A 25,498-nucleotide genomic window follows, 5' to 3' on the forward strand; every position below is an offset into this window, starting at 1 on the left:
GTGGAAAATAAGTGTACATACAGCTACATTGGAACACAATGTTATCATCTATATGACACACTTTCTCAGATAGAGGCGAGGACACAATCTACAACATATCTGTACTAAACAGATAACACTATATACACCAATCGTGTATTTAGTTGTTTTAAATGCCAAGTGCTGCAAGAAAAAATATTATTTTCAGACAACGAAGGTTTCTTTGTAAAACTAAATTACCTTTGTCAATCACCTTGATCTAAGAGCATATTCAACAAATGAAAATCATAGCAAAAATCTCTATTTTGTTCATCTTGTATTGATGACCATTTATATATAATTCTGTTTAGTTTCTCAAAACATAAAAGAATGTTTAACTCAGATGCTCCGCAGGGCGCAGCTTTATATGACCGCAGAGGTTGAACCCTGAACAGTTGGGGCAAGTATGGACACAACATTCAAGCTGGATTCAGCTCTAAATTTGGATTGTGATTAAATAGTTGACACAGAATAGGTTTCTGACACAGAATGAATGTGGTCTAATGAACTTAAAATATATTTTTTGCCTTTGAGCAATTCACTATGATGTTGAATATTAATCCTCTTAAAAAAATGTTTGAAGAGATTTTCTTTTTATTTAGGAAATCTGAAATGAGAAAAATTTAAACCCCCCCCCCATTTTTTTTCACATCCCCCTTTCCCTTTTTCCAAAACTGATCTCAATTCAAATTCCTAATGGAGTTTGCAACAATAACTACTCATTTAAATACATCATAAAATATTAAAATGTAAAATAAAGTGCTTGTTATCACTGAATGGTAAAGATTGGTTGGTAGTAAAAGTGAATATACATTGTTTATTGTATAAAACAATAAAAAAAACTTCATCAGCAACATTTTATATTGGCAAATTTCCAATGAAGTTATTTACATAAAGTTATTGGCAAATAAAAATAGAAAATGACATCATAGTCATGTCTGGCAAATGTCCAACATACATTATCTAAAAACATTTTAGATAAGATAAGGAAAAAAAGCTTCATCAGCAACATTTTATATTGGCAAATTTCCAATGAAGTTATTTACATAAAGTTATTGGCAAATAAAAAATAGAAAATGACATCATAGTCATGTCTGGCAAATTTCCAACATATATTATCAACTACTATTCTATACAAAGAAAGATAACTCCAATTGAAAATTAATTGCTATTGCACAATATTGTGCAATTAGATATTTCTTGCTATTGTGCAATACTGTGCAATTGAAAATTTCTTGCTATTGCACAATACTTGATATGGAATCCTGATTTGGACCAACTTGAAAACTGGGCCCATAATCAAAAATCAAAGTACATATTTAGATAAAGCATATCAAATAAGCCCAAGAATTATTCAATTTTTGATGAAATCAAACAAAGTCTATTTTGGACCCCGATTTGGACCAACTTGAAAACTGGGCCAATAATAAAAGATCGAAGTACATTTTTAGATTCAGCATATCAAAGAACCCCAAGGATTCAATTTTTGTTAAAATCAAAATAAGTTTAATTTTGGAGCCTTTGGACCTTAATGTAGACCAATTTGAAAACGGGACAAAAAATTAAGAATCTACATACACAGTTTTAGATTCGGCATATCAAAGAACCCCAATTATTCAATTTTTGATGAAATCAAACAAAGTCTATTTTGGACCCCGATTTGGACCAACTTGAAAACTGGGCCAATAATAAAAAATCTAAGTACATTTTTAGATTCAGCATATCAAAGAACCCCAAGGATTCAATTTTTGTTAAAATCAAACTAAGTTTAATTTTGGAGCCTTTGGACCTTAATGTAGACCAATTTGAAAACGGGACAAAAAATTAAGAATCTACATACACAGTTTTAGATTCGGCATATCAAAGAACCCCAATTATTCAATTTTTGATGAAATCAAACACAGTCTATTTTGGACCCCGATTTGGACCAACTTGAAAACTGGGCCAATAATAAAAAATCTAAGTACATTTTTAGATTCAGCATATCAAAGAACCCCAAGGATTCAATTTTTGTTAAAATCAAACTAAGTTTAATTTTGGACCCTTATTGGACCTTAATGTAGACCAATTTGAAAAAGGGACAAAAAATTAAGAATCTACATACACAGTTTTAGATTCGGCATATCAAAGAACCCCAATTATTCAATTTTTGATGAAATCAAAAAAAGTTCAATTTTGGACCCTTTGGGCCCCTTATTCCTAAACTCTTGGGACCAAACCACCCAAAATCAAACCCAACCTTCCTTTTATGGTCATAAACCTTGTGTTTAAATTTCATAGATTTCTATTTACTTATACTAAAGTTATGGTGCGAAAACCAAGAATAATGCTTATTTGGGCCCTTTTTTTGGCCCCTTATTCCTAAACTGTTGGAACCAAAACTCCCAAAATCAATCCCAACCTTCCTTTTGTGGTCATAAACTTTGTGTCAAAATTTCATAGATTTAAATTTACTTAAACTAAAGTTATAGTGCGAAAACCAAGAAAATGCTTATTTGGGCCCTTTTTGGCCCCTAATTCCTAAAATGTTAGGACCAAAACTCCCAAAATCATTCCCAAACTTCCTTTTGTGGTCATAAACCTTGTGTTAAAATTTCATAGATTTCTATTCACTTTTACTAAAGTTAGAGTGCGAAAACTAAATGTATTCGGACGACGACGAAGCAGACGACGACGCCAACGTGATACCAATATATGACCAAAAAATTTTCAATTTTTGCGGTCGTATAAAAATTTACAAGATTTACAAAAAAAATGGTATTAATTATAAATCTAATAATTATAAACTAACATATATTTGATGGAAATTAAAATTAATTATGACTATAGTTATGTAAAATGTAAGTAAAAATAGAACAAGCAAAAGTTATCCTTATAGAGAAAACTTACTAGTATTATTATATAATCTTCATTGCAAAATTACACCCATAAGGGTCAAGCATTACAAACAAACAAATATACATTTCAAATACAATGGAATACAATGAAATAAAATGCAGTATAAGAGAACATATTTTAAAAGTACAATTATAAATTTATGTATAAAACACAATCATGAGCTTGTCTGACATAGGCTGACCCCCTCAGTTCTAAAGACTGTTTAATGAAAACTCCAATATGACAAACAAGTTCAGAAATGGGGTTTAGAATGTGTTTTAGTTCATTAAATGCATCAAGATGTTGAAATGATGGTACATAGTCTTTTAGATAAGCCAAAAAATTAGAACACAATGATATGTTAATGTCACAATACAACAAGAAATGGAATTCGTCATCTGAGACTCCACATTTTTTACATAAACTTTGTGCTCCTGGAATGTTTCTGTACCTTCCCAATTAAATGCCGTACATTTTAATGGATTCCGAATTCTTTTCCTAGGGCCAATGCATTAAAAATCAACAGTATGGTAATTTTAAGAAATTTTCACATACAAACAAAATGTTCATTTTTTTAAGACACTATACATAGATGGACCGAATATGAAGTCATTTGAAATGGGGACCAAACATGCTAATATCAATCCTTGTCCTTTATATTCAGGAGCAACATAACTATTGGAGATGTCAGATGCTAGTCAACTAAAAGCTGACCTCACCATCTCTGAGATACAGGCATCAATGTCAACAGTAATAAATACAAAAAAAGAAAGTATATTGCATTCTACAGCAAGTATAAAAAGAACAAAATTTCGAAACTCTACTGCTTTCCACAGAAGAATACCCAATACTTCAATTCGGTCTATTCCTTCTTCTTTATTGTAATTTATTTCATGGTTACTGGATAGTACTGCATACAGCCAAGTACATTCTCAGTAAATGGCACCAGATAAATTATGTAAATGCTTGGCGAATATTCGGTCAATTATTTCGTTTGCTAAACCAGATGCTCCGCAGGGCGCAGCTTTATACGACCGCAGAGGTCGAACCCTGAACAGTTGGGGCAAGTATGGACAAAACACTCAAGCGTGATACAGCTCTGAATTTGGATTGTGATCAAATTTTTTGACATTACATGGTTTTTTTTTTACACAAAACAAATGTCAAGATTTTACAAATCAATTAAAGATTTCTTCTTCAAACTTTTTAAATCTAAAATTAAATAGTTGACACAGCATAGGTTTCTGACACAGAATGAATGTGGTCTAATGAACTTAAAAGTTTTTTTTTGCCTTTGAGCAAATCACTATGCTGTTGAATATTAATCCTCTCAAAAAAATGTTTAAAGAAATTTTCTTTTTATTTATGAAATCTGAAATGAGAAAAATTTAACCCCCCCCCCTTTTTTTTCACATCCCCGTTTCCCTTTTTCCAAAACTGATATCAATTCAAATTTCTAATGGAGTTTGCAACAATAACTACTCTTTTAAATACATCATAAAATATTAAAATGTAAAATAAAGTGCTTGTTATCACTGAATGGTAAAGATTGGTTGGTAGTAAAAGTGAATATACATTGTTTATTGTATAAAACAATAAAAAAAACTTCATCAGCAACATTTTATATTGGCAAATTTCCAATGAAGTTATTTACATAAAGTTATTGGCAAATAAAAATAGAAAATGACATCATAGTCATGTCTGGCAAATGTCCAACATACATTATCTAAAAACATTTTAGATAAGATAAGGAAAAAAAGCTTCATCAGCAACATTTTATATTGGCAAATTTCCAATGAAGTTATTTACATAAAGTTATTGGCAAATAAAAATAGAAAATGACATCATAGTCATGTCTGGCAAATTTCCAACATTTATTATCAACTACTATTCTATACAAAGAAAAATAACTCCAATTGAAAATTAATTGCTATTGCACAATATTGTGCAATTAGATATTTCTTGCTATTGTGCAATACTGTGCAATTGAAAATTTCTTGCTATTGCACAATACTTGATATGGAATCCTGATTTGGACCAACTTGAAAACTGGGCCCATAATCAAAAATCAAAGTACATATTTAGATAAAGCATATCAAATAAGCCCAAGAATTTAATTTTTGTTAAAATCAAACTTAGTTTAATTTTGGACCCTTTGGACCTTAATGTAGACCAATTTGAAAACTGGACCAAAAATTAAGAATCTACATACACAGTTAGATTTGGCAACCCATTTATTCAATTTTTGATGAAATCAAACAAAGTTTAATTTTGGACCCCCATTTGGACCAACTTGAAAACTAGGCCAATAATTAAAAATCTAAATACATTTTTAAATTCAGCATATCAAAGAACCCCAAGGATTCAATGTTTGTTAAAATCAAACTAAGTTTAATTTTGGACCCTTTGGACCTTAATGTAGACCAATTTGAAAACGGGACCAAAAATTAAGAATCTACATACATAGTTAGATTTGGCATATCAAAGAACCCCAATTATTCAATTTTTGATGAAATCACACAAAGTTCAATTTTGGACCCTTTGGGCCCCTTATTCCTAAACTGTTAGGACCAAAACTCCCAAAATCAAACCCAACCTTCCTTTTGTGGTCATAAACCTTGTGTCAAAATTTCATAGATTTCTATTCACTTAAACTAAAGTTATAGTGCGAAAACCAAGAAAATGCTTATTTGGGCCCTTTTTGGCCCCTAATTCCTAAAATGTTGGGTCCAAAACTCCCAAAATCAATCCCAACCTTCCTTTTGTGGTCATAAACCTTGTGTTAAAATTTCATTGATTTCTATTCACTTTTACTAAAGTTAGAGTGCGAAAACTAAAAGTATTCGGACGACGACGACGACGCCAACGTGACAGCAATATACGACCAAAAAATTAAAATTTTTGCGGTCGTATAAAAATAAATTTACTCCTTTCCATTCTGGATTCATGTCATTCATTTGGTTAACAAATGTATCATGAGTTAAGTTCAAAATACTTTGTCGTTGGAACATTGATTGACAATAAATGTATTGCTTCGTATAGTGAAGTGCGACGCTATCTTACAAATATTGCCAATAATGAAAGTGAGCGAGTTCAAGATGATGTGTACTTTCCGTTTCTCAGGTTTTTGGGACTGGCAGTCCTGGTTTTGTTCAAGAATATGCTGATAATATTGATTTGAATACAACAACTTTCATTCTATTACAGTTTTATAAGTCAAGAATGTTACCACTACGTTTTATTTTTAGCAAGTCGGCCATGTTGATTAATGGTTGGATCATTAAAGACACATTTTGAAAACTCGATACCTTAATGATAATTGTGGCCTAGCTGCAGAGGAGAGGATTTTTTCTAAAACGTCGACTGACGACGAAGAGTGATTAGAAAAGCTTACATGGCACAACTGTCATGTAAGCTTAACAGGAGTAAGATTTCTTTCTCTATGAAATCATATTTCGATAATTATTACTAACAGAAGAAGTTTATCAGAACGATTAAGTTTTCTTCTTTTTAAATTTACATACAGCCAAAAAAAATGGCTAGCGTTTTATTCGTTAATTTTACTAATCAAAGCTCTTGAAAGCATTAAATCTTTCTATGAGAGACTTAACCTTTCCTTCCTTCTTCTCTTCCTCGGGTTTAGTGTATTTCTTTACACCTACTGTTTTAATTATTTCCCCTAAACATGAAGCACCTCTTTCAATATTAACCAGAGCTTGGACCAATACACCAATGGTTGGCTTCACTCGTTGATCTTCTCTCCACTGGAATAATATATCTTTGCATTGTGCGACTAAATCCCGTCCATTGTTGTATTGAATGGTATCTAATGATGTTATAGATAGTCCTAATTCTATACCCAGTTGGAATGATACTACTCCTATGACTTGTGCTAGTTCATCAAGTATTTCATCTGTTGGAATCAAATCCAAATATTCTTCACTGATATCTGTAAAAGTTAAATGTTTGTATAGACACAATAATTTACAAAATCTAACACACAATGATTTATAAAAGTCTTACTGTTTAAATAACAAAAGCTTACAAGGGTACATACGTTGATTTTCAAAATCTTTTACTTCTTCATTAAAATATGTGAAAAGCATTCCACAGAAAACGTTAACTAGCCAGAGATAGCTGCTGTACGTGTATTAGTTCACTTATATGTACTGTGGAATCATTCATTTCCATGGGTATCAATTTCCGTGGGTTAAAGGGGCACTAGCTGTCAAATTCATGGTCACCGATTTGACTCAAATTCTCATATTTGATTTATAACTATGTAAAACATTTATCCAAACTATCAAAAGTCTAAAATAAACAGTTAACAGAGCATGGGGTAGATAATATTTAGATTCGTTTCGTGTGTATTTTAGTCCAGACGCCATGTAATTAACTATCGATTTGACCTAATATGACCATATAAGCGATGTAAACATAAACAAAGATATGAAAAGATTAAAACAACATGTGCAATTAGATTTTTATAGGTGTGTTTGATTTTATTTTATAGATTAAAAATAGATGGTTCTCATTGCTTTTAACCGTATAAGAATGATTTTATGTGCATCGAATTAATAATCAAATGATTTACCGTAGTTTCACTTTTATTGTTGACATTCTTTTTCTTTAAATAACCAGTACACGTACAATGCATGCGTTGTCAATCTCTAGCATGGGGTTAAATTGAAGTTCACATGAATACAGATTTAAAGAGGTCGACTCATTCACTTGCAAGTGAATTACTAATTATCAATGTTTCTTAGCGTAATTTGACAAAATTTAACCTTTTTGGCTGCAAAAAGCAAATTGTTATTTCACTATTTCACTTTCATTATTGATTGAACCAAAAAAATCAAACTTTAGATTTTTTATATATCTCGTAGCTAGTGCCCCTTTAAGGAAAACTTGCATATTTGTGGATATTTGAATTCCTGGTTTTGGAAAAGCCTGAAAATATTCCTTTAAAAAAATTGTATTTTGTTGAACATTTAAATTCGTAGGTTCCACTGTTTCCCATGATATACACGAACATTAGTATATATCCAACAAATATCAATGTATTCTCAGTTTATTACAGGAATTATAACAGCATTATTATAATCGCTTGTCCAATAAAATGCAGCTCGACAAAATATCATTCTTTTTGAAGGATGCTGTTTGTAAAAGATTTGAACAAACAGTGTGCACGGATAAACATGGTCCCCATATCGGTTAAACATTGTTTGTACCTAAACAAAATGCAAACTTAATCAGTAGTTTAAAATAGTTTCTTTATAGAAAAAAAGTCTAAATTATATTCTCCTCATGCAAATATTGAACACTTAATCTATTTAAACTAATACATATGCATTGTTTTTAGTGAATAAGATTTTACCAAATGAGTTGTATATATCGATACATGTAAAAAAAATAATCTCAACGAAGCAAATTTTGAACATCATCTATGAGTTGTTCTGTAAATAAAAGTATCAAATTCATATCTTCATGCATGACGAAAAAATGGTATGAAATCTGATTATGTGCGTGCATTTTCTAGGTCAAAGGACCATACCTCTGTTAAAAATACATCCACACTTAAGAAAGTCTTTAACGTGAGAATTGTACGAAAATTTGAAACAGTTATAAGATATATTTCATATATAATTATGTACATTTATTAACACATTGTCGACCATTAGTGTTTAAAAAGACAACTTTTAGTGCTACCTTCATTGTTGTCTTTTAACAAACAAATCATTAAAATACTTACGGCATTTTCCCTTTCGGATTCTTTTCACCTACAAAAATGAGATCTAGTAAGACAATAACAATCAAAACCAAGGAGTAAACAAAGACTCATAAAACCAAATGTCATTTACATCAACAGTTATAAATAATAAATTAGAAACAACACGAACTCCACTAAAAACCGGGAGTGAAATCAGGTGCTCCGGAAAGGTAAGCATTTCCTGCTCCGTATACAGCACCCGTCGTGTTATTTCTTTGTTCAGTTGGTAAGGATGGAAGGTTATTATGACTGAGGAAGAATATCAGATATGATTTCTGACACACTTTTGTCATAATGGCCTATCAGCTCATGATGGCGACCGTAAAAGTTCTTGAGTGATGACCTTTATTTGATTGATTCTGTGTTAGATATTAAATAAGTAAATTAGATATATTAACAAATTTTATGTTTCAAGTTGACATGACTACAACTTCATAGATAGTAATCTGGAACTTAAAAGGACAGATGCACATACTGGAAAACCCTATGCCCATACCGCTGTTAGTGAACAGTATTAAAAATTAACTACATTAATGGCAATTTACTGTTTGGCAAAATGAGAAACATAATTAGCATCTAGTTTGTAAATTGAATCCATTACAAGAAGTTACATGGGTACATGTTCATATTTTATCTGGAAGTATTTTGCAGCTTACCCTACAACTATTTGAGCATCACTAGTGAACTCTACCTCTATTTTTCAGTAACATATTTAGTTGGATTATAAGATATAATCTGAAGCTATCTATCTCCTCAATACATGTATTAAGATCTTACAAACCACCAATCACTTGGACAGAACAGAATGATTGATCTTGATTTAGAAAGCCAAACAAACCAAGTGTGAACTTTAAATTGTTTAATAACACCTGTTTAAATCACAAGATAATACTACAATATAGATCCGATATAACACTGAACTTGATAATTACAATCGGGATTTTTCTTTGACATATGAACGTAGTGGCCGATATTGTGTTATTAAACAATGTTTCAAGCACAACTGATAGCTATATGTAACATAACAAGTACCACAAAAGTAAAGGCTACAACATTTCACTATCAATCACAGAGAAACTAGCTGACGCTATTTGAACAATATCCGACACTTGCATCACAAGTATCACAATGTATACATTTCAAATTGTTTAATCTCTGCTTCTTACCTGACAAAACATATGTATTGTTTGTTTAATCTCTGCTTCTTACCTAACAAAACATGTATTGTTTGTTTAATCTTTGCTTCTTACCTGACTAAACATATGTTTTAATTGTTTAATATCTGCTTCTTACCTGACAACTCATATGTATTAATTGTTTAGTCTCTGCTTCTTACATGACAACTCATATGTGTGAATTGTTTAATCTCTGATTCTTACCTGACAAAACATATGTATTGTTTGTTTAATCTCTGCTTCTTACAAAACATATATGTTGCTTCTTTAATATCTGCTTCTTACCTGACAAAACATGTGTATTGCTTGTTTAGTGTCTGATTCTTATCTGACAAAACATATGTATTGCTTGTTTAATATCTGCTTCTTACAAAATATATGCATTTCTTATTTAATCTCTGCTTCTTACCTAACAAAACATTTGAATAGCTTGTTTAATATCTGCTTCCTACCTGACAAAACATATGAATTGCTCGTTTAATCTCTGCTTCTTACAAAACATATGTGTTGCTTCTTTAATATCTGCTTCTTACCTGACAAAACATTTGTATAGCTTGTTTAATATCTGCTTTCTACCTGACAAAACATATGAATTGCTCGTTTAATCTCTGTTTCTTACAAAACATATGTGTTGCTTGTTTAATATCTGCTTCTTACCTGACATAACATTTGAATAGCTTGTTTAATATCTGCTTCTTACCTGAAAAAACATATGTATTGCTTGTTTTATATCTACTTCCTACCTGACAAAACATATAAATTGCTCGTTTAATCTCTGCTTCTTACAAAACATTTGTGTAGCTTGTTTAATATCTGCTTCTTAGGCCGTGTTCACATTGACCTAAACTCGGTGTTGTGTAAGTGTAACTCACACGTAAACTAAACAAAATTACGTTCCCATTGATAAAATTCAATGTTTACATGTAGTGTAAAACATGTTTTGTCTACATGCAGTCGATACTCGATGTAGGCCTTGTGTAGATTAAGTGTACACAAAACTAGGCATTTAAAACATTAGTTTCACCGTGTATATTTAAGGAAGAAACAATTTTTGAATAAAATTGATATTTATAACAATTATTAATAAAGTTCTTTACAGAAATATTTGTCTAAACTTGATATATTTATTTGGTTTTTTTTTAAACTTAAACGTAGCTTTATTGAAGCCCTTATCAAGACTCAAAGCAGCATCATTGCCGAACACATAATTCATTTGAAAATTAAGGTCTTTCCAAATCGACTTGACTTGCACAGAAATATTTGCCACTGGTCTTTACTGAAACAACGTTTCACTCATAAATGCATTACTTAAAAAGTGTGAGGTAAATGTATTGTTTGTCTAGTACATGTATCTCGGATCCGTTAAATTACCCTTAAAACTAAAAAAAAAACATTACCCCCTCCCTTTGTCTAATACTCCTTGGAGAAGAAATACCATTTGAAACAAACAGAAAAGATAGGAATAATATGGTGATCCCTTGTATATCATTCCCTCTTCTCTTTCAATCTCTGTACCGATGTAATGCATTGGCTTTATGATAATAAAATATATATATTTTTCGCCTGTAAGCAAGCTGCTGCAGCCTACGTTTTCTAATGCTTAATCGAGACATCTTTATTATTTTTTAAACTACTGCAAATCATCAAAATGGCTTTCATAAAGAAGCAACCACTTAACTTAAAAAAAGGGAGGGGTATTTTGTTAATTAATCTGAGCCAGAAATTTTTCCGCGCAAACGGTTTATTCCGGTTTTTTTTTTTCGATGCTGGTAATCAATTTTTTTTCAACATTTAACGCTATAATGTATGGGGAAACTCTTGATTTAGAATATTTTTGTATCATCGGTAGGACCTTTTTTTTTATCCAATTGGGGTTCGAAATATTTCCATCGATATCCCCCGTCCCCGATTTGAAGAAAAGTTTCCGAAAACTTTGCATTCGGTTCAACGTAATGAACATTTAAATAACATAAAGTTTACAAGTGTGATCAAATCTTATGTACAGGTAATTAAACAAGGTGTATAGATGTGAACAAATTTAATGTGAAACCAATGTCCAGTACATTAAACTAATTGTAAACAAGTTTATTGTACATGGCGTTTGGTGTGAACACGGCCTTACCTGTCAAAACATTTGTATATCTTGTTTAATCTCGGCTTCTTACCTGTCAAAACATTTGTATAGCTTGTTTAATACATGTATCTGCTTCCTACCTGACAAAACATATGTATTGCTTGTTTAATGTCTGCTTCTTACCTGACAAAACATATGTATTGCTTGTTTAATGTCTGCTTCTTACCTGACAAAACATATGTTTTGCTTGTTTAATCTCTGTAACTTTACCTGATACAACAAATGTGTAGTTAGTTTCAGCTCTGCTACTTTACCTGACACAACATATGTGTAGTTAGTTTTATCTCTGTTACTTTACCTGACACAACATATGTGTAGTTAGTTTTATCTCTGTTACTTTACCTGACACAACTCAAGTGGTGTTAGTTTCATGTATGCTACTTTACCTGACACAACATGTGTGTAGTTAGTTTTATCTCTGTTACTTTACCTGACACAACTCAAGTGGTGTTAGTTTCATGTATGCTACTTTACCTGACACAACATGTGTGTAGTTAGTTTTATCCCTGTTACTTTACCTGACACAACATATGTGTAGTTAGTTTTATCTCTGTTACTTTACCTGACACAACTCAAATGGTGTTAGTTTCATGTATGCTACTTTACCTGACACAACATGTGTGTAGTTAGTTTTATCTCTGCTACTTTACCTGACACAACATATGTGTAGTTAGTTTTATCTCTGTTACTTTACCTGACACAACATGTGTGTAGTTAGTTTCATTTCTGTTAAAGCCTTCGCTATATTGATGAATCTTCCTGAAAATTTTTCTCTCCAGTTGACCAGAATTCTGTACTTGACAATCTGAATATAATCAGGGTAATTCCGTTGAAGTTCTTCCCATGCTTTGAACGTCATACCAAGATGTATTGCCAATTCACGTATGGTGTTTTCGTCACAAGCTGATGCAAATCTTTGAAGTTCAATATCACTCGGTATCTGATTCAAGGCACCGTCATGTAAACCTAAGTATACACAAAATATGCTTCTTATACAGAGAATCAAACCCTGATCGATCTGTTTAATAGTATAAGGTTCTAAATTTAGTGTTGCTATTTTTAGAAGGGATGCAACAAAAGTATACGTATGGTACTATGGACTCATTATTATTCGTTGGATATAATTTTTTGTGGATTTCTTGGATAAAGGTGAACCACGAAATGAAATGTTCAACGAATGACAAATGTTCTATAGGCTTGTATGCCAAAACCACGAAATCAAATATCTATGAACATGTAAGCCTTGATCCACGAAAATTGATACCCATGAAATTAAATGAAACCACAGTAGTTATTTTACTGATACAACATATACAAGTGAACACTATGTATTTCAACTGGATAAATAATAATACATATGTAATTAAGTTGTAAATACAAGTGTACAGTTTCAATAAACAATTGCTCACATAATAGTCACTATATTGTCTAATAATAGTGCGGTATCCAAAGAACACAAACACAAATTTATCTTGACTTATGAGTTGTGAATGTACCCTGGTATCTTCTGTATTTGATTTGAGTAGAAACACTGTCATCTAATCTAAATCCTGTATTTAGATGGGTCATGTTGCTCAATAGTTTTTGTGAAATGTTTTATCATTTCTATTTGTATGTTCATTGTTTTTTATTTTTGGCGATGACGATGTTCAATTCTGTTGGTTTTGTTGTTTTGATTACCCATTTAACGTCAATTATATAACCATCAGAATGATTAACCACAAAATAGATTTTTTTTCTGACTGATACAAGAACTATGTCTATACAGATTTTAAGTGTAGCTGTTAGTTCCATAAAAAGATGATGTTGTAAAAAAACAAGAGCATGTATAAACACACAGTGATTGATAGTTGATTGCTTAATGTCCAGTGGCAAGTATTTCATACATGTTCAGGAAGAGAACAAGTTAACAATAAATTTAATATGCAAGTCTTGTTATAGAGGCCATCCAGGATGATTGTTGGGGTAATTTGGACTGCTACTGGACAATGAGGGTACATTCAGCATTTGTTCAGGAAAGGAACAGAAAGTTTGCCTTGTAACAGGCCACCTACGGACCTCTCAAAGAGTTGATGAAGGGATTTTTAATGTGCAAAGATCAAGCCACTTTACATGAAACATCGGATTTAATGTCTCCATTCTGACAGGATGTGGCTGCAAACTTGTACATCCACACAGCCAAACGGTTGCCCCTTTTTAACAAGTGTTTTACTGCCGGTCTGAAGAAGACCAAATGACCATATTTATATTCCCCAGTTACCCTTGGGGTATAAAAAGAAGAGGTCTTATGATTGTCAGTAGGACAACTAACCTCCGGAAGTCAAATAACAAAGATGAAGGCGATTATAAGTAACTGTATACCCTTCAACAATAAGAAAAACTAATACTGTAAATTCAACCATAAAAGGTATCAATATGAAAGATTCATAAAAGAAAATTAACAGCCCGTTCTGATATCCCACTCATAAAAGTGTGTGTAAATATTTGAACTATAAAATACGGCACAATACCCTTATTTGGAAACGTTATAAAAGAAGTCATAACAATATATTAACTTGTGTACTCGTCAACGGATTATAAAACATGCACTGTAAGTTCTCGCATGTTTTTGACACTATAAAAGCTTAACCATAGAAGTTGAACCATTTTAATGAACAGTTTAATGCTATTTACCTGGACAGTTCACTTCACATTGGTCTTTAGTCTGAAACAAGATATTACTCCATATACATATACACTAATGACAATAGTGGTATAAAGATATACTACATTTGTTTGTTATTTCTGACTGAAGTACATACTGATGCTGTTATCATTATAGATTATTTGAAAAGCCTAGATACGAAATGTATTATTTTATAAGAAGAGTGTGAATTACGTATCAGGATAAGAATAATTAATGATTTGTCATATAGTTCAATATTGTCTAATTGAATATTAAACATTAGTATCAATCACTTAATTCTACAAAACTGAAATGGATTAAATGTGTTTTTCGCAAAAGGGCATGCACAATCTTTTCTTTGATATTTTTGCATTCTTTCATTTCATTTTTGCTAATGTGCTTTGTATATATGACTGTTTGTGCTTCTTTGTAACATTTGTGTTTGTGTTTATAGAAATTTTCGATTATAACACAATGTTGACTGCTGTAACCCTATTTCGACATGTTTACCTATTATGTCCAATTGTTTTGTTCACACATGGTTGCCAATTTATTGGAATTTGAAACGACTGTCATACAAAATAGACGTTTAGCTAGCTATAAAACCAGGTTTAATCCACCATTTTCAACATGAGAAAATGTCTGTACCTATTCAGGAATATGACACTTGTTATCCATTCATTTGATGTGTTTGAGCTTTTGATTTTGTCATTTAAGTATGGACTTTCTGTTTTGAGTTTTCCTAGTAGTTCAGTAATTTTATGATTTTACTTTTCTAACTGCAACCAATACACGAAAGTAGAGGCACGAAATAATGAAAAAGTAAAATCACTTAGAATACAAGCTACATGATGATTTATGTATACCTGATCTTGATTCCAAATATTCCACTTGTCTTTAGTATGTACAATCTTATGTTTATCACAGATCCATTCATCAGTTGTGAATGTTGCCTCTTCGGTTATATAGCATTCTAACCTGGAACATGCATATTCAATGTGGAAGGGTAGTTTTTGGCTGATAGAGGAGACTTGGACTGTGGACTTATAGAATTCTGAGATTCTCTCTAATGTTGTTAATATGCATTCCTTGATACCAGTGGCAATATCCGGTACGATCAGTCCATTGGAGGTTTTGTGGACGATGTAGAGCAATATCTTGTTACCTGCAACACAGACAACAATAGTATGTGCCTTATCGAATGATAAACCAACGAATCCTGAAAACAGGAGTTGTTTTCCTTCATATGTCTTTACAGTCCACATACTGAGACATGCACTAATGAGACGATTCGGTAAGGCTGGTGGTATAATTGTCCCTTTGAAAACAAAAGCTAGACTAATGGCTTTCTCTGGTGTACATTCATGGGTCATGAATCTTGTGTCATTTCTTTGAGTGAGCATACAGGGAACAAAGAAGTTTTCCACTGGTAACCTACTTCCCGTATTAGTATCATATCTACGTTGCTCCGATATAATATCAAGGTGTATCAGCATATCGAATATGTACTCTTTAAATGGTAAAATCTGACGAAACTCTTCTTGCTCCCAAATCTGGTAGAGGTCTAATTTTTGTATCCTTCCATTTTCAGACATCTTTTTGAAGGTTTTCCTTGTTTTTTCTGTTTTTGGCCAGAATACAACATCTATGGAAATAAAAATAAAATCTTAAGACTTGAAATAAATGTCAAAATATATTTGTATTACTTCTCTATAAATGCTATATATTTCACCAGAAAAATAACTAATCTGAATAATTCTATGTCCTATTTCCTTATTCTGTATTCAAAGCTATTGATAATCAAAATTAATTTCTTTCCCATTTGGAAAATTATCATCCCTTGTTTTCAAATTCATGATCTAAACAAAAGTCTACAAAACTTCACAATGAAAACTATATGTTTTAAAACAATATATGGTTGTTCTCTTAAAATATCAACCCTCGTAAATATTCATTATAATGGGTAAACAAAATTCTATAACAATGATGACAGATGTGCTAACATTATGAAATTAACCTCAATATAGTATGCAAAGATTCACTTGAGAGTTACAAAAGATGATGTATGACAGTCACCCATGATGACATCTTGTCTTTGATCTTGACTCTATGTTAAGTTGTTTTCCGGGGTAAAGTCTACTACAACTAGTATACTAGTATTCTAATTCAAAAGAATTTTGATAGATTTTGACTTGATTTAAATAATACATTCCTTTGGCTGGGGTAAATCTTAATTTTATTTCCCAGTCATCGTATATAATAGTTCAATAGTTGATAACTGGATTGACCACAAGCGGCTGGGCTAAGTCTTAATTTTATTTCCCAGTCATCGTATATATAATAGTTCAATAGTTGATAACTGGATTGACCACAAGCGGCTGGGCTAAGTCTTAATTTTATTTCCCAGTCATCGTATATAATAGTTCAATAGTTGATAACTGGATTGACCACAAGCGGCTGGGCTAAGTCTTAATTTTGTTTCCCAGTCATCGTATATAATAGTTCAATAGTTGATAACTGGATTGACCACAAGCATTTCTAAAAAACAGATATGATATTAACTCTACAAATAATTCATGCTCCGTTTCAGATTTCAGAATGAGATTCTTTCCCCAATACAACTAGAAATTGAAAAGGTTTTGCATTTTTGACTTTGGCTAAAACATACCTTATTTTTGACAGTTGTAAGAATTGCAGTATGCATATAACAACTACACTTTGTCTCAAACATAATTGTGTTGGTCCTTAATTGAAACCCCGATAGGAATACTTGCATTTTCAAAGTTTCTATACATTGTTCAGATATACTATATTTAGAAACTATGTAGTTTCATAGTTATACCTAAACCTTTATACCTATTAAATATCAGTTTCAGTTTAAACTAAAAAAACTTTTTTTTCAAAATTTGCAATTGTGTTTTTACAAACATTACAAAACGTAAGTTAAATCAGCCATCATCTTCAAATTTTCATAAATATTAATGCTGTGAATATAAACTAAAGGCTCCAAGTATAGCATGTGTCTCTCACCTGATATTTTTGTTTACAATTAATGCATGAAATAATGCAACCATTATAATTTTGTTTTAGCTTCAGAGATATAATTATGCCAAAAACTGCATTTTGCCCTTATGTTCCATATTTAGCCATGTCTCACTCTGCCATGTTGCGAATTGGTTGGCAGGCAGGGTCATCCGACACATTTCTTAAACTTAATATTTTAATGATAATTGTGACTAAGTTTGGTTAAATTTGTCTCAGTAGTTTCAGTAGGGACTTTTGTAAAAGATCACAAAAATTTACGAAAAATTGTTCAAAAATTAGTAAGGGTTTTGCGGAAACCAGTGTCTCTTTGACTTTTGTTTTGAGTCGCAGGCTCAACAAAAATTGGGAAAGAATTACATGAATTATTAAAAAAAATTCATCTAGATATTATCTTTTGATTGCAAGAAAGCTTCTGTTCAAGTTTGGTAAAAATCCAGGATGGTTTATGAATATAATTAATGTTTTAAAAAACTTCAACTGTAGACTGTATGTTCTGTATGTTCTGTTAACACTAAGTCTATTTATAAATAATATACGGAAAAACAGGAAATAAATTTTTACAAAATTTCCTTATAGATACTAGCTTCTTATCATAAACAACATGCACACATTTCTGTCCAAATTTGGTACAAATCCAGTACAGTTTAAGAACGTTTTAAAATTTTAAAACACTAACCACAGAGTGAAAGTTATGTTACCTGAAAAAAAACTAAGTCCATTTATAAGTAAAATACGGAATAATAGGATTTTTTTTTACAAAATTTACTTCTGGATACTAACTTATAATCATAAATAAGCTTCTGTCCAAGTTTGGTAAAAATCCAGGATAGTTTAAGAAAGTTTTTGAAATTTATTAAAACGACGATGGCGCCGACGACAATGTAGTTCGTTATTTCTTGCTTTTCCATCAGGCGCGACAAAAATGACTTTAAAGGGCAGTAACTTCTTATTGAGTCAATTGACCACATTTTTTTTATCATGTTGACTTATTTGTAGATCTTAGTTTGGTTAAATTTGTCTCAGTAGTTTTAGGAGAAGATTTTTGTAAGATTACAAAAAATTAGGAAAAAATTTTATTATAAAAGACAATAACTTTTTAAGGTGTCAATTCACCATTATGGTCATTTTGACTTATTTGTAGATCTTACTTGGCTGAACACTATTGCTGTATACAGTTTATTTCTATATATAATAATAATATTCAAGATAACCAAAAAATGCAAATTTCCTTAAAACATTACCAATTCAGGGGCAGCCACCCAACAACAAGTTGTCTGATATGTAGGAAAATTCCAGGGCAGATAGATCTTGACCTGATAAACAATGTTACCCCATGTCAGATTTGCTCTAAATGCTTTGATTTCAGATATATTAGCCAACATCCAAATTTTACCCCCATGTTCTATTTCAGCCATTGCGTTCATCTTGGTAGGTTGGACGGGTCATCGGACACATTTTTAAAACTATATTCCCCAATGATGATTGTGGCCACGTTGGTTAAATTTTGCACAGTTGTTTCAGAGGAGAAGATTTTTGTAAAAGTTAACAACGGACGACGACCGACGGACGACAGACGATAAGTGATGAGAAAAGCTCACATAGCCCTTTTAGCTAGGTGAGGTAAAACTGATCAATTTTGACTAACTGTAATACATAAAAGTTCTGACAAACCAACAAAAAGATTAGTATAGGGCACCGTTCAACAGTCCCGAGTGCTCTGGAAAATTGCTGGTTATCAATATTTTGGTATGTTAGTGTTTTACCAGCCATATCATCACTACTCACTGAAAATATATACACACCTGTAATGAAAGATCTCATAACTTCCACCATAAGAAGGGGACTGATGATAACATTATCTCTAAGTTGTGGGGTATCAAAATACACAATCTTCCCTAGAGAATGCTGAAAATGTAGAAAATCTGTTAGCTGCTCAGGAGACAGGACAGACACCTCACTGATGGCATTTAATTCTTTAATTTCAGCCAATGACATAATTTGTTTCCCTTCTGCCACCAGTTCAGCGATCTCGAGCTCCAGTGGAACACATGCGTTCGGCATCCTTTCACCCCAACATGGGTGGTTGAATGTAAGTTCTGTAATTGTTTTCTTCAGAACTTCTATTTCAGGGTCAGCTTGATCTTTGGCATTGACAAATATTAAAGGCCTAAGGACCAGATGATGTTGTCCTTCATGGTCTTTAAACAACTCCTCAATTCCACTATAAAGCTCTTCACGTCTTGTCTCAACACTCTCCTGTTGAAAATAAAAAGTTGAAAGAAAAATTCGTAAGGGTTCTGCGGAACCCAGTGTCTCAACTACTCTTTCTGTTAATCGCAGGCTCAACAAAAATGAGGAAATAAATCAATAAAATATTCCTGTTGATATTATCTTTAAATTGTAAGAACCTTCTGTCCAAGTTTGGTAAAAATCCAGGATAGTTTATGAATCTAATACTGTTTAAAAACTTTCAACTGCAGACTAAATGTAATGTTAACTGGAAGAAAACTAAATTAACCTAGATCTTAGACTTTCAAAGATAACAGACTGGAACTGTTAGCAGTTGTTAAATCTTACATTCCAAGGGGAATAAAATGAAAAGGGTCTTTTGAAAGAAAACTTGCTATTGATATTTTTGTTTGGTAATTCACTTTACCTACCTCATGTACCTAGTAAAGAAACACAATTAAACAAAATAAGTCACATTTAATAAGTTGACAATAAATCTAAAACAGGTCAAGAGTGTATTTGCATGAACATATGGCTATTGTTTAAGTTCAATTTTTTGTTGATAAAAAATTGAACTTATTTTAAAACAAAGCATGAATCGTCATCATGCATTCCCTGTCCAGATTTTAGATTTCACCAACTGTAACATCACTGAAGATACATTTATTGTTGAAACGTGCATCTGGTGCAGAATCACTAAATGCTAAAGTTTCATATCATCAATAGTTATCAAAGGTACCAGTATTATAATTTAATACGCCAGACGCGCGTTTCGTCTACATTAGGCTCATCAGAGACGCTCAGATCAAGATAGTTATAAAGCCAAACAAGTACAAATTGTAGAGCATTGAGGACACAAAATTCCCAAAAGTTGTTCCAAATACGGCTTAGGTAATCTATTCCTGGGATAAGAAAATCCTAAGTTTTTAAAATCAAAGAGCAGATTGTTCTTAGCGATATGATTGCCATTGTTTTCATTGATTCATGTATTAGTATTATTTTCAAAAATAATTCAACTGCACGTGTCAAATGCTCGTAAAATGTAATTTACGTAATCTTAATTTTTTATTCAACTTTAAAAATAGCCAATCCTCGATACAAGTGTATGAACAATGTACTTATTGTGTTTTATTTTTGTACTATCAATTCCAAGTTAGTTTACTTTCCACAGCAGTCACTGAGAATGAGAGAAGGTATTTCACTTCCTACCTTAATTTAATTATCACCTATTTTCCTACGTGAATTCTAGGTGGAACCCCATTCCTAACTCTTTAAATATTTAATTTCCTTTTGGTCAGTGGGCATGACTTCTTTCCGTACACATTCCTCTGTTTAAATTGCGATCAGTTTTAATATAATAAGACGTCTATCGACAGAATGATTTAATTTTTCTCGACGTATCATCGTTTGACGAAAGTTACTTACGGAAGGGAGACAACTCAAAGCAATAATATGGAAGACTCCATTTTGGCATAAGGGGTGTTCTAGATGTGGACTACATCTATTTTAATTTATATGATGCATATGATTTCAAATTATGCAACAATAACCCTCAATAGCAGACAGACATAGAAAGGATCTTGTGAGTTTCAAATTAATCAATGGAGTGGGGAATCCAGAGCAACTATTCAAGCTGATATCCCTTCAAGTTGAGAAAACTATACGCATGCGCAAATTACCTAACCAAACCCTAGACTTGTGATTTGTAGCAAGGACGTATATGTAAATGTTAATTAACGACCATCATTTCTTAATGGAAGCACTATATCAAATATCAGTTTCATAACGGTAACATATAAGAAAACTCCACTTCAGTTCTTGTATGACAGAAATACATGTATCGATTGAAATTCAGAGAGCTCTCGCATGTTATTAACTAGAGGCTCTAAAGAGCCTGTGTCGCTCACCTTGGTCTATGTGAATATTAAACAATGGACACAGATGGATTCATGACAAAATTGTGTTTTGGTGATGTGTTTGTAGATCTTACTTTACTAAACATTCTTGCTGCTTACAATTATCTCTATCTATAACAGTACTTTCTGTGGAAAATGTTATTGAAAATCTTCAAATTTTAAGAAAATTGTTAAAAATTGACTATGAAGGGCAATAACTCCTTAGGGGGTCAATTAACTATTTTGGTCATACTGACTAATTTTTAGTTCTTACTTTGCTGTACATTATTGCTGTTTACAGTTTATCTCTATCTATAATAAAATTCAAGATAATAACAAAACTAGAGGCTCTAAAGAGCCTGTGTCGCTCACCTTGGTCTAGGTGAATATTAAACACAGGACGCAGATGGATTCATGACAAAATTGTGTGATGGTGATGTGTTTGTACATCTTACTTTACTGAACATTCTTGCTGCTTACAATTATTTCTATCTACAATTAACTTGGCCACGTAGTTTCAGAGGAGAAGATTTTTGTAAAGGATTACTAAGATTTACGAAAAATGGTTAAAAATTGACTATAAAGGGCAATAACTCCTAAAGGGGTCAACTAACCATTTCGGTCATGTTGACTTATTCGTAGATCTTACTTTGCTGACATTTATTGCTTTTTACAGTTTATCTCTATCTATAATAATATTCAAGATAATAACAAAAAACAGCAAAATTTCCTTAAAATTACCAATTCAGGGGCAGCAACCCAACAACAGGTTGTCCGATTCATCTGAAAATTTCAGGGCAGATAGATCTTGACCTGATAAACAATTTTACTCCATGTCAGATTTGCTCTTAATGCTTTGGTTTTTGAGTTATAAGCCAAAAACTGAATTTTACTCCTATGTTCTATTTTTAGCGGTGGCGGCCATCTTGGTTGGTTGGCTAGGTCATGCCACACATTTTTAAAACTAGATACTCAAATGATGATTGTGGCCAAGTTTGGTTTAATTTGGCCCAGTAGTTTCAGAGGAGAAGATTTTTGTAAAAGATTACTAAGATATACGAAAAATGGTTAAAAGTTGACTATAAAGGGCAAAAACTCCTAAGGGGGTCAACTGACCATTTCAGTCAGGTAGACGCATTTGTTAATCTTACTTTGCTGAACATTATTGCTGTTTAAAGTTTATCTCTATCTATAATAATATTCAAGATAATACCCCAAAACAGCAAAATTTCCTTAAAATTATCAATTCAGGGGCAGCAACCCAACAACAGGTTGTCTGATTCATCTGAAAATTTCAGGGCAGATAGATCTTGACCTGATAAACAATTTTACCCAATGTCAGATTTGCTCTAAATGTTTTGGTTTTTTGAGTTATAACCAAAAAACTGCATTTTACCCCTATGTTCTATTTTAGCTGTGGCGGCCATCTTGGTTGGTTGGCCAGGTCACGCCACACATTTTTTAAACTAGATACCCAAATGATGATTGTGGCAAAGTTTGGTTTAATTTGGCCCAGTAGTTTGAGAGAAGAAGATTTTTGTAAAAGATTACTAAGATTTTACGAAAAATGGTTAAAAATTGACTATACGGGCAATAACTCCTTAAGGGGTCAACTGACCATTTCGGTCATGTTGACTTATTTGTAAATCTTACTTTGCTGAACATTATTGCTGTTACAGTTTATCTCTTATCTATAATAATATTCAAGATAAGGCCTAAATTAAAATATTGTTTGTTTGCCCTTTTCCGACCCTATGTTTTGAAACAGGGTAGGTAGGTAGGTAAAATATTTTATTTTTTTCCCCAAAAAAATAGCTTGGCTCGGTATATTATTTGTCATGGGTAGGCAGGTAGGTAAAATATTTTATTTTATAGATACAAAATCTGCATAATGTCATTTTTTTGTCCGTTTGTTTTTGCAAATAAGTTTTCCGCTGGGACTATTGGTTTTGAAAAAAAATATATAAGAGACGGCCCTATAAGAGATAACTTTGTACTGGTAAAATTATGTCCGGGCAGACATAAATTACTACATTGTGTACTAGAAGAAAAAGTCCCTAGAGTGTTACAAATTTCGTGTGTGCCTTTTTTCCAATAAAAATGCTATAAGACTTAAAACTCAATTGTCACGTATTTTGCATCACATTTATAAATGATCTGTATGGAAAACTTGGCGATTTTACTGCCGGATATTCTCCACTTTACAGGGTCTTTTGGTTCATGTCATATAATTCTGATATGTGGATCACAAAAGGCCATCCCTACATAGAATACAACGTCCGTTTACAAATTAGTTTGTACACACGTAAATACTTTTGTATCAAACGAACTTTTTTGTAAATGAACGTTTAAATGTACAGAGTAACGTACTTCATGTCATGATTTCAGAAAGCGTTCAACAAGCAAATGCTTCACAATAAATATTTACATGCAAAATCGAAGAAGAACTGGGAGTTATATCGCCAACAAAGAAATCTTGCTACCAAACTTAGAAGACAATCTATAAGAAATTATTTTATAGAGCGTTGCACTGGTGGTCCAAAACAAAAAGATTTCTGGCCAACAATCAAACCTTTTTTAACAAACAAGGGTAGTCATTTTGATAACAATATTGTTTTATGTAACAACGATGAAATAATTAATGACCAATCAAATGTTGCAGAAATTTTTAATAACTACTTTGTAAATGTAGCCAAAGATATCGGCAATGATAATTGTGAGGTAGATGATAATCATCCAAGCATAAAATCAATAAGGGAAAATTGCAATGTTGATGGTAGTTTATCTTTTATAGAAATTAAAGATGACTTTGTTGAAAAACAAATTAATAAGATCAATGTAAACAAAGCTACTGGCTTTGATGGGGTATCAGTAAAAATCTTGAAAATAGCCAAACCAGTAATTGTTAAACCTATTACTCAACTTATAAATATGTCTATTAAGAGTTCAGAGTTTCCTGACGATCTTAAGGAAGCACAGGTAGTTCCACTGCATAAAAAGAATAGTCAGTTAGAGGCAGGAAACTACAGACCTGTTAGCATTCTTCCGGTGGTGTCAAAGTTCTTTGAAAGGGCCATATATCAGCAGCTAATAGAATATTTTAGTAAAATATTTCATCCTTCCTTGTCAGCTTTTAGACCTGGCTATGGCTGTAACACCGCCTTATTAAAAGTCATTGAGGACTGGAAAAAAGCAGTCGATCAAAATTTATATGTGGCTGCTGTGCTAATGGACCTTTCTAAGGCCTTGACTGCTTACCCCATAATTTACTTCTTTTAAAATTGAAGGCATATGGCCTGTCAAATGAGGCACTTAATTTAATTGATAATTATTTATCAAATAGGAAACAATGTGTAAAAGTCGGTGCATATTTTAGTACCTGGCAAAATATCTATAAAGGTGTACCGCAGGGCTCGATTTTGGGTCCTGTGCTTTTTAATATTTTTCTAAATGACATTTTCAATTTTGTGAAAGAAAATGAACTGTATAATTATGCAGACGATAATACATTGTCACACTCAGGACCAGACCTAAATGGATTAGTTAAATCTTTGGAAAAGGAAAGTGCTGTTTTAATTGATTGGTTTGCTAATAACAAAATGAAAGCTAATCCAGATAAATTTCAGGCTATAGCTGTTGGGAATAAATCAAAAAGTGGGAATATTAAATTCAATTTGGACGGGAATGAAA

General features: G+C 32.1%; 2 protein-coding genes across 4 annotated transcripts in view; both read right to left on the bottom strand.

Moving 5' to 3' along the window:
- LOC139482692 (RUN domain-containing protein 1-like) overlaps window positions 1-25,498 on the bottom strand; it is a 726,769-nt gene that overhangs the window by 322,758 nt on the left and 378,513 nt on the right. The gene's annotated exons all lie outside the window — the stretch shown is intronic.
- LOC139482690 (uncharacterized) overlaps window positions 1,546-25,498 on the bottom strand; it is a 37,012-nt gene continuing 13,059 nt past the window's right edge. Inside the window, exons 4-9 of the mRNA XM_071266758.1 lie at window positions 19,487-19,940; window positions 15,506-16,284; window positions 14,648-14,678; window positions 12,669-12,940; window positions 8,648-8,675; window positions 1,546-6,844 (exon numbers count right to left, since the gene is read on the bottom strand). Coding sequence (XP_071122859.1) covers window positions 6,459-6,844; window positions 8,648-8,675; window positions 12,669-12,940; window positions 14,648-14,678; window positions 15,506-16,284; window positions 19,487-19,940 — 1,950 coding nt within the window. The 3' untranslated portion in view covers window positions 1,546-6,458. The remainder of the gene's footprint in view (window positions 6,845-8,647; window positions 8,676-12,668; window positions 12,941-14,647; window positions 14,679-15,505; window positions 16,285-19,486; window positions 19,941-25,498) is intronic.

Source organism: Mytilus edulis, chromosome 7, assembly GCF_963676685.1.
Source record: "Mytilus edulis chromosome 7, xbMytEdul2.2, whole genome shotgun sequence".
NCBI lineage: Eukaryota > Metazoa > Mollusca > Bivalvia > Mytilida > Mytilidae > Mytilus > Mytilus edulis.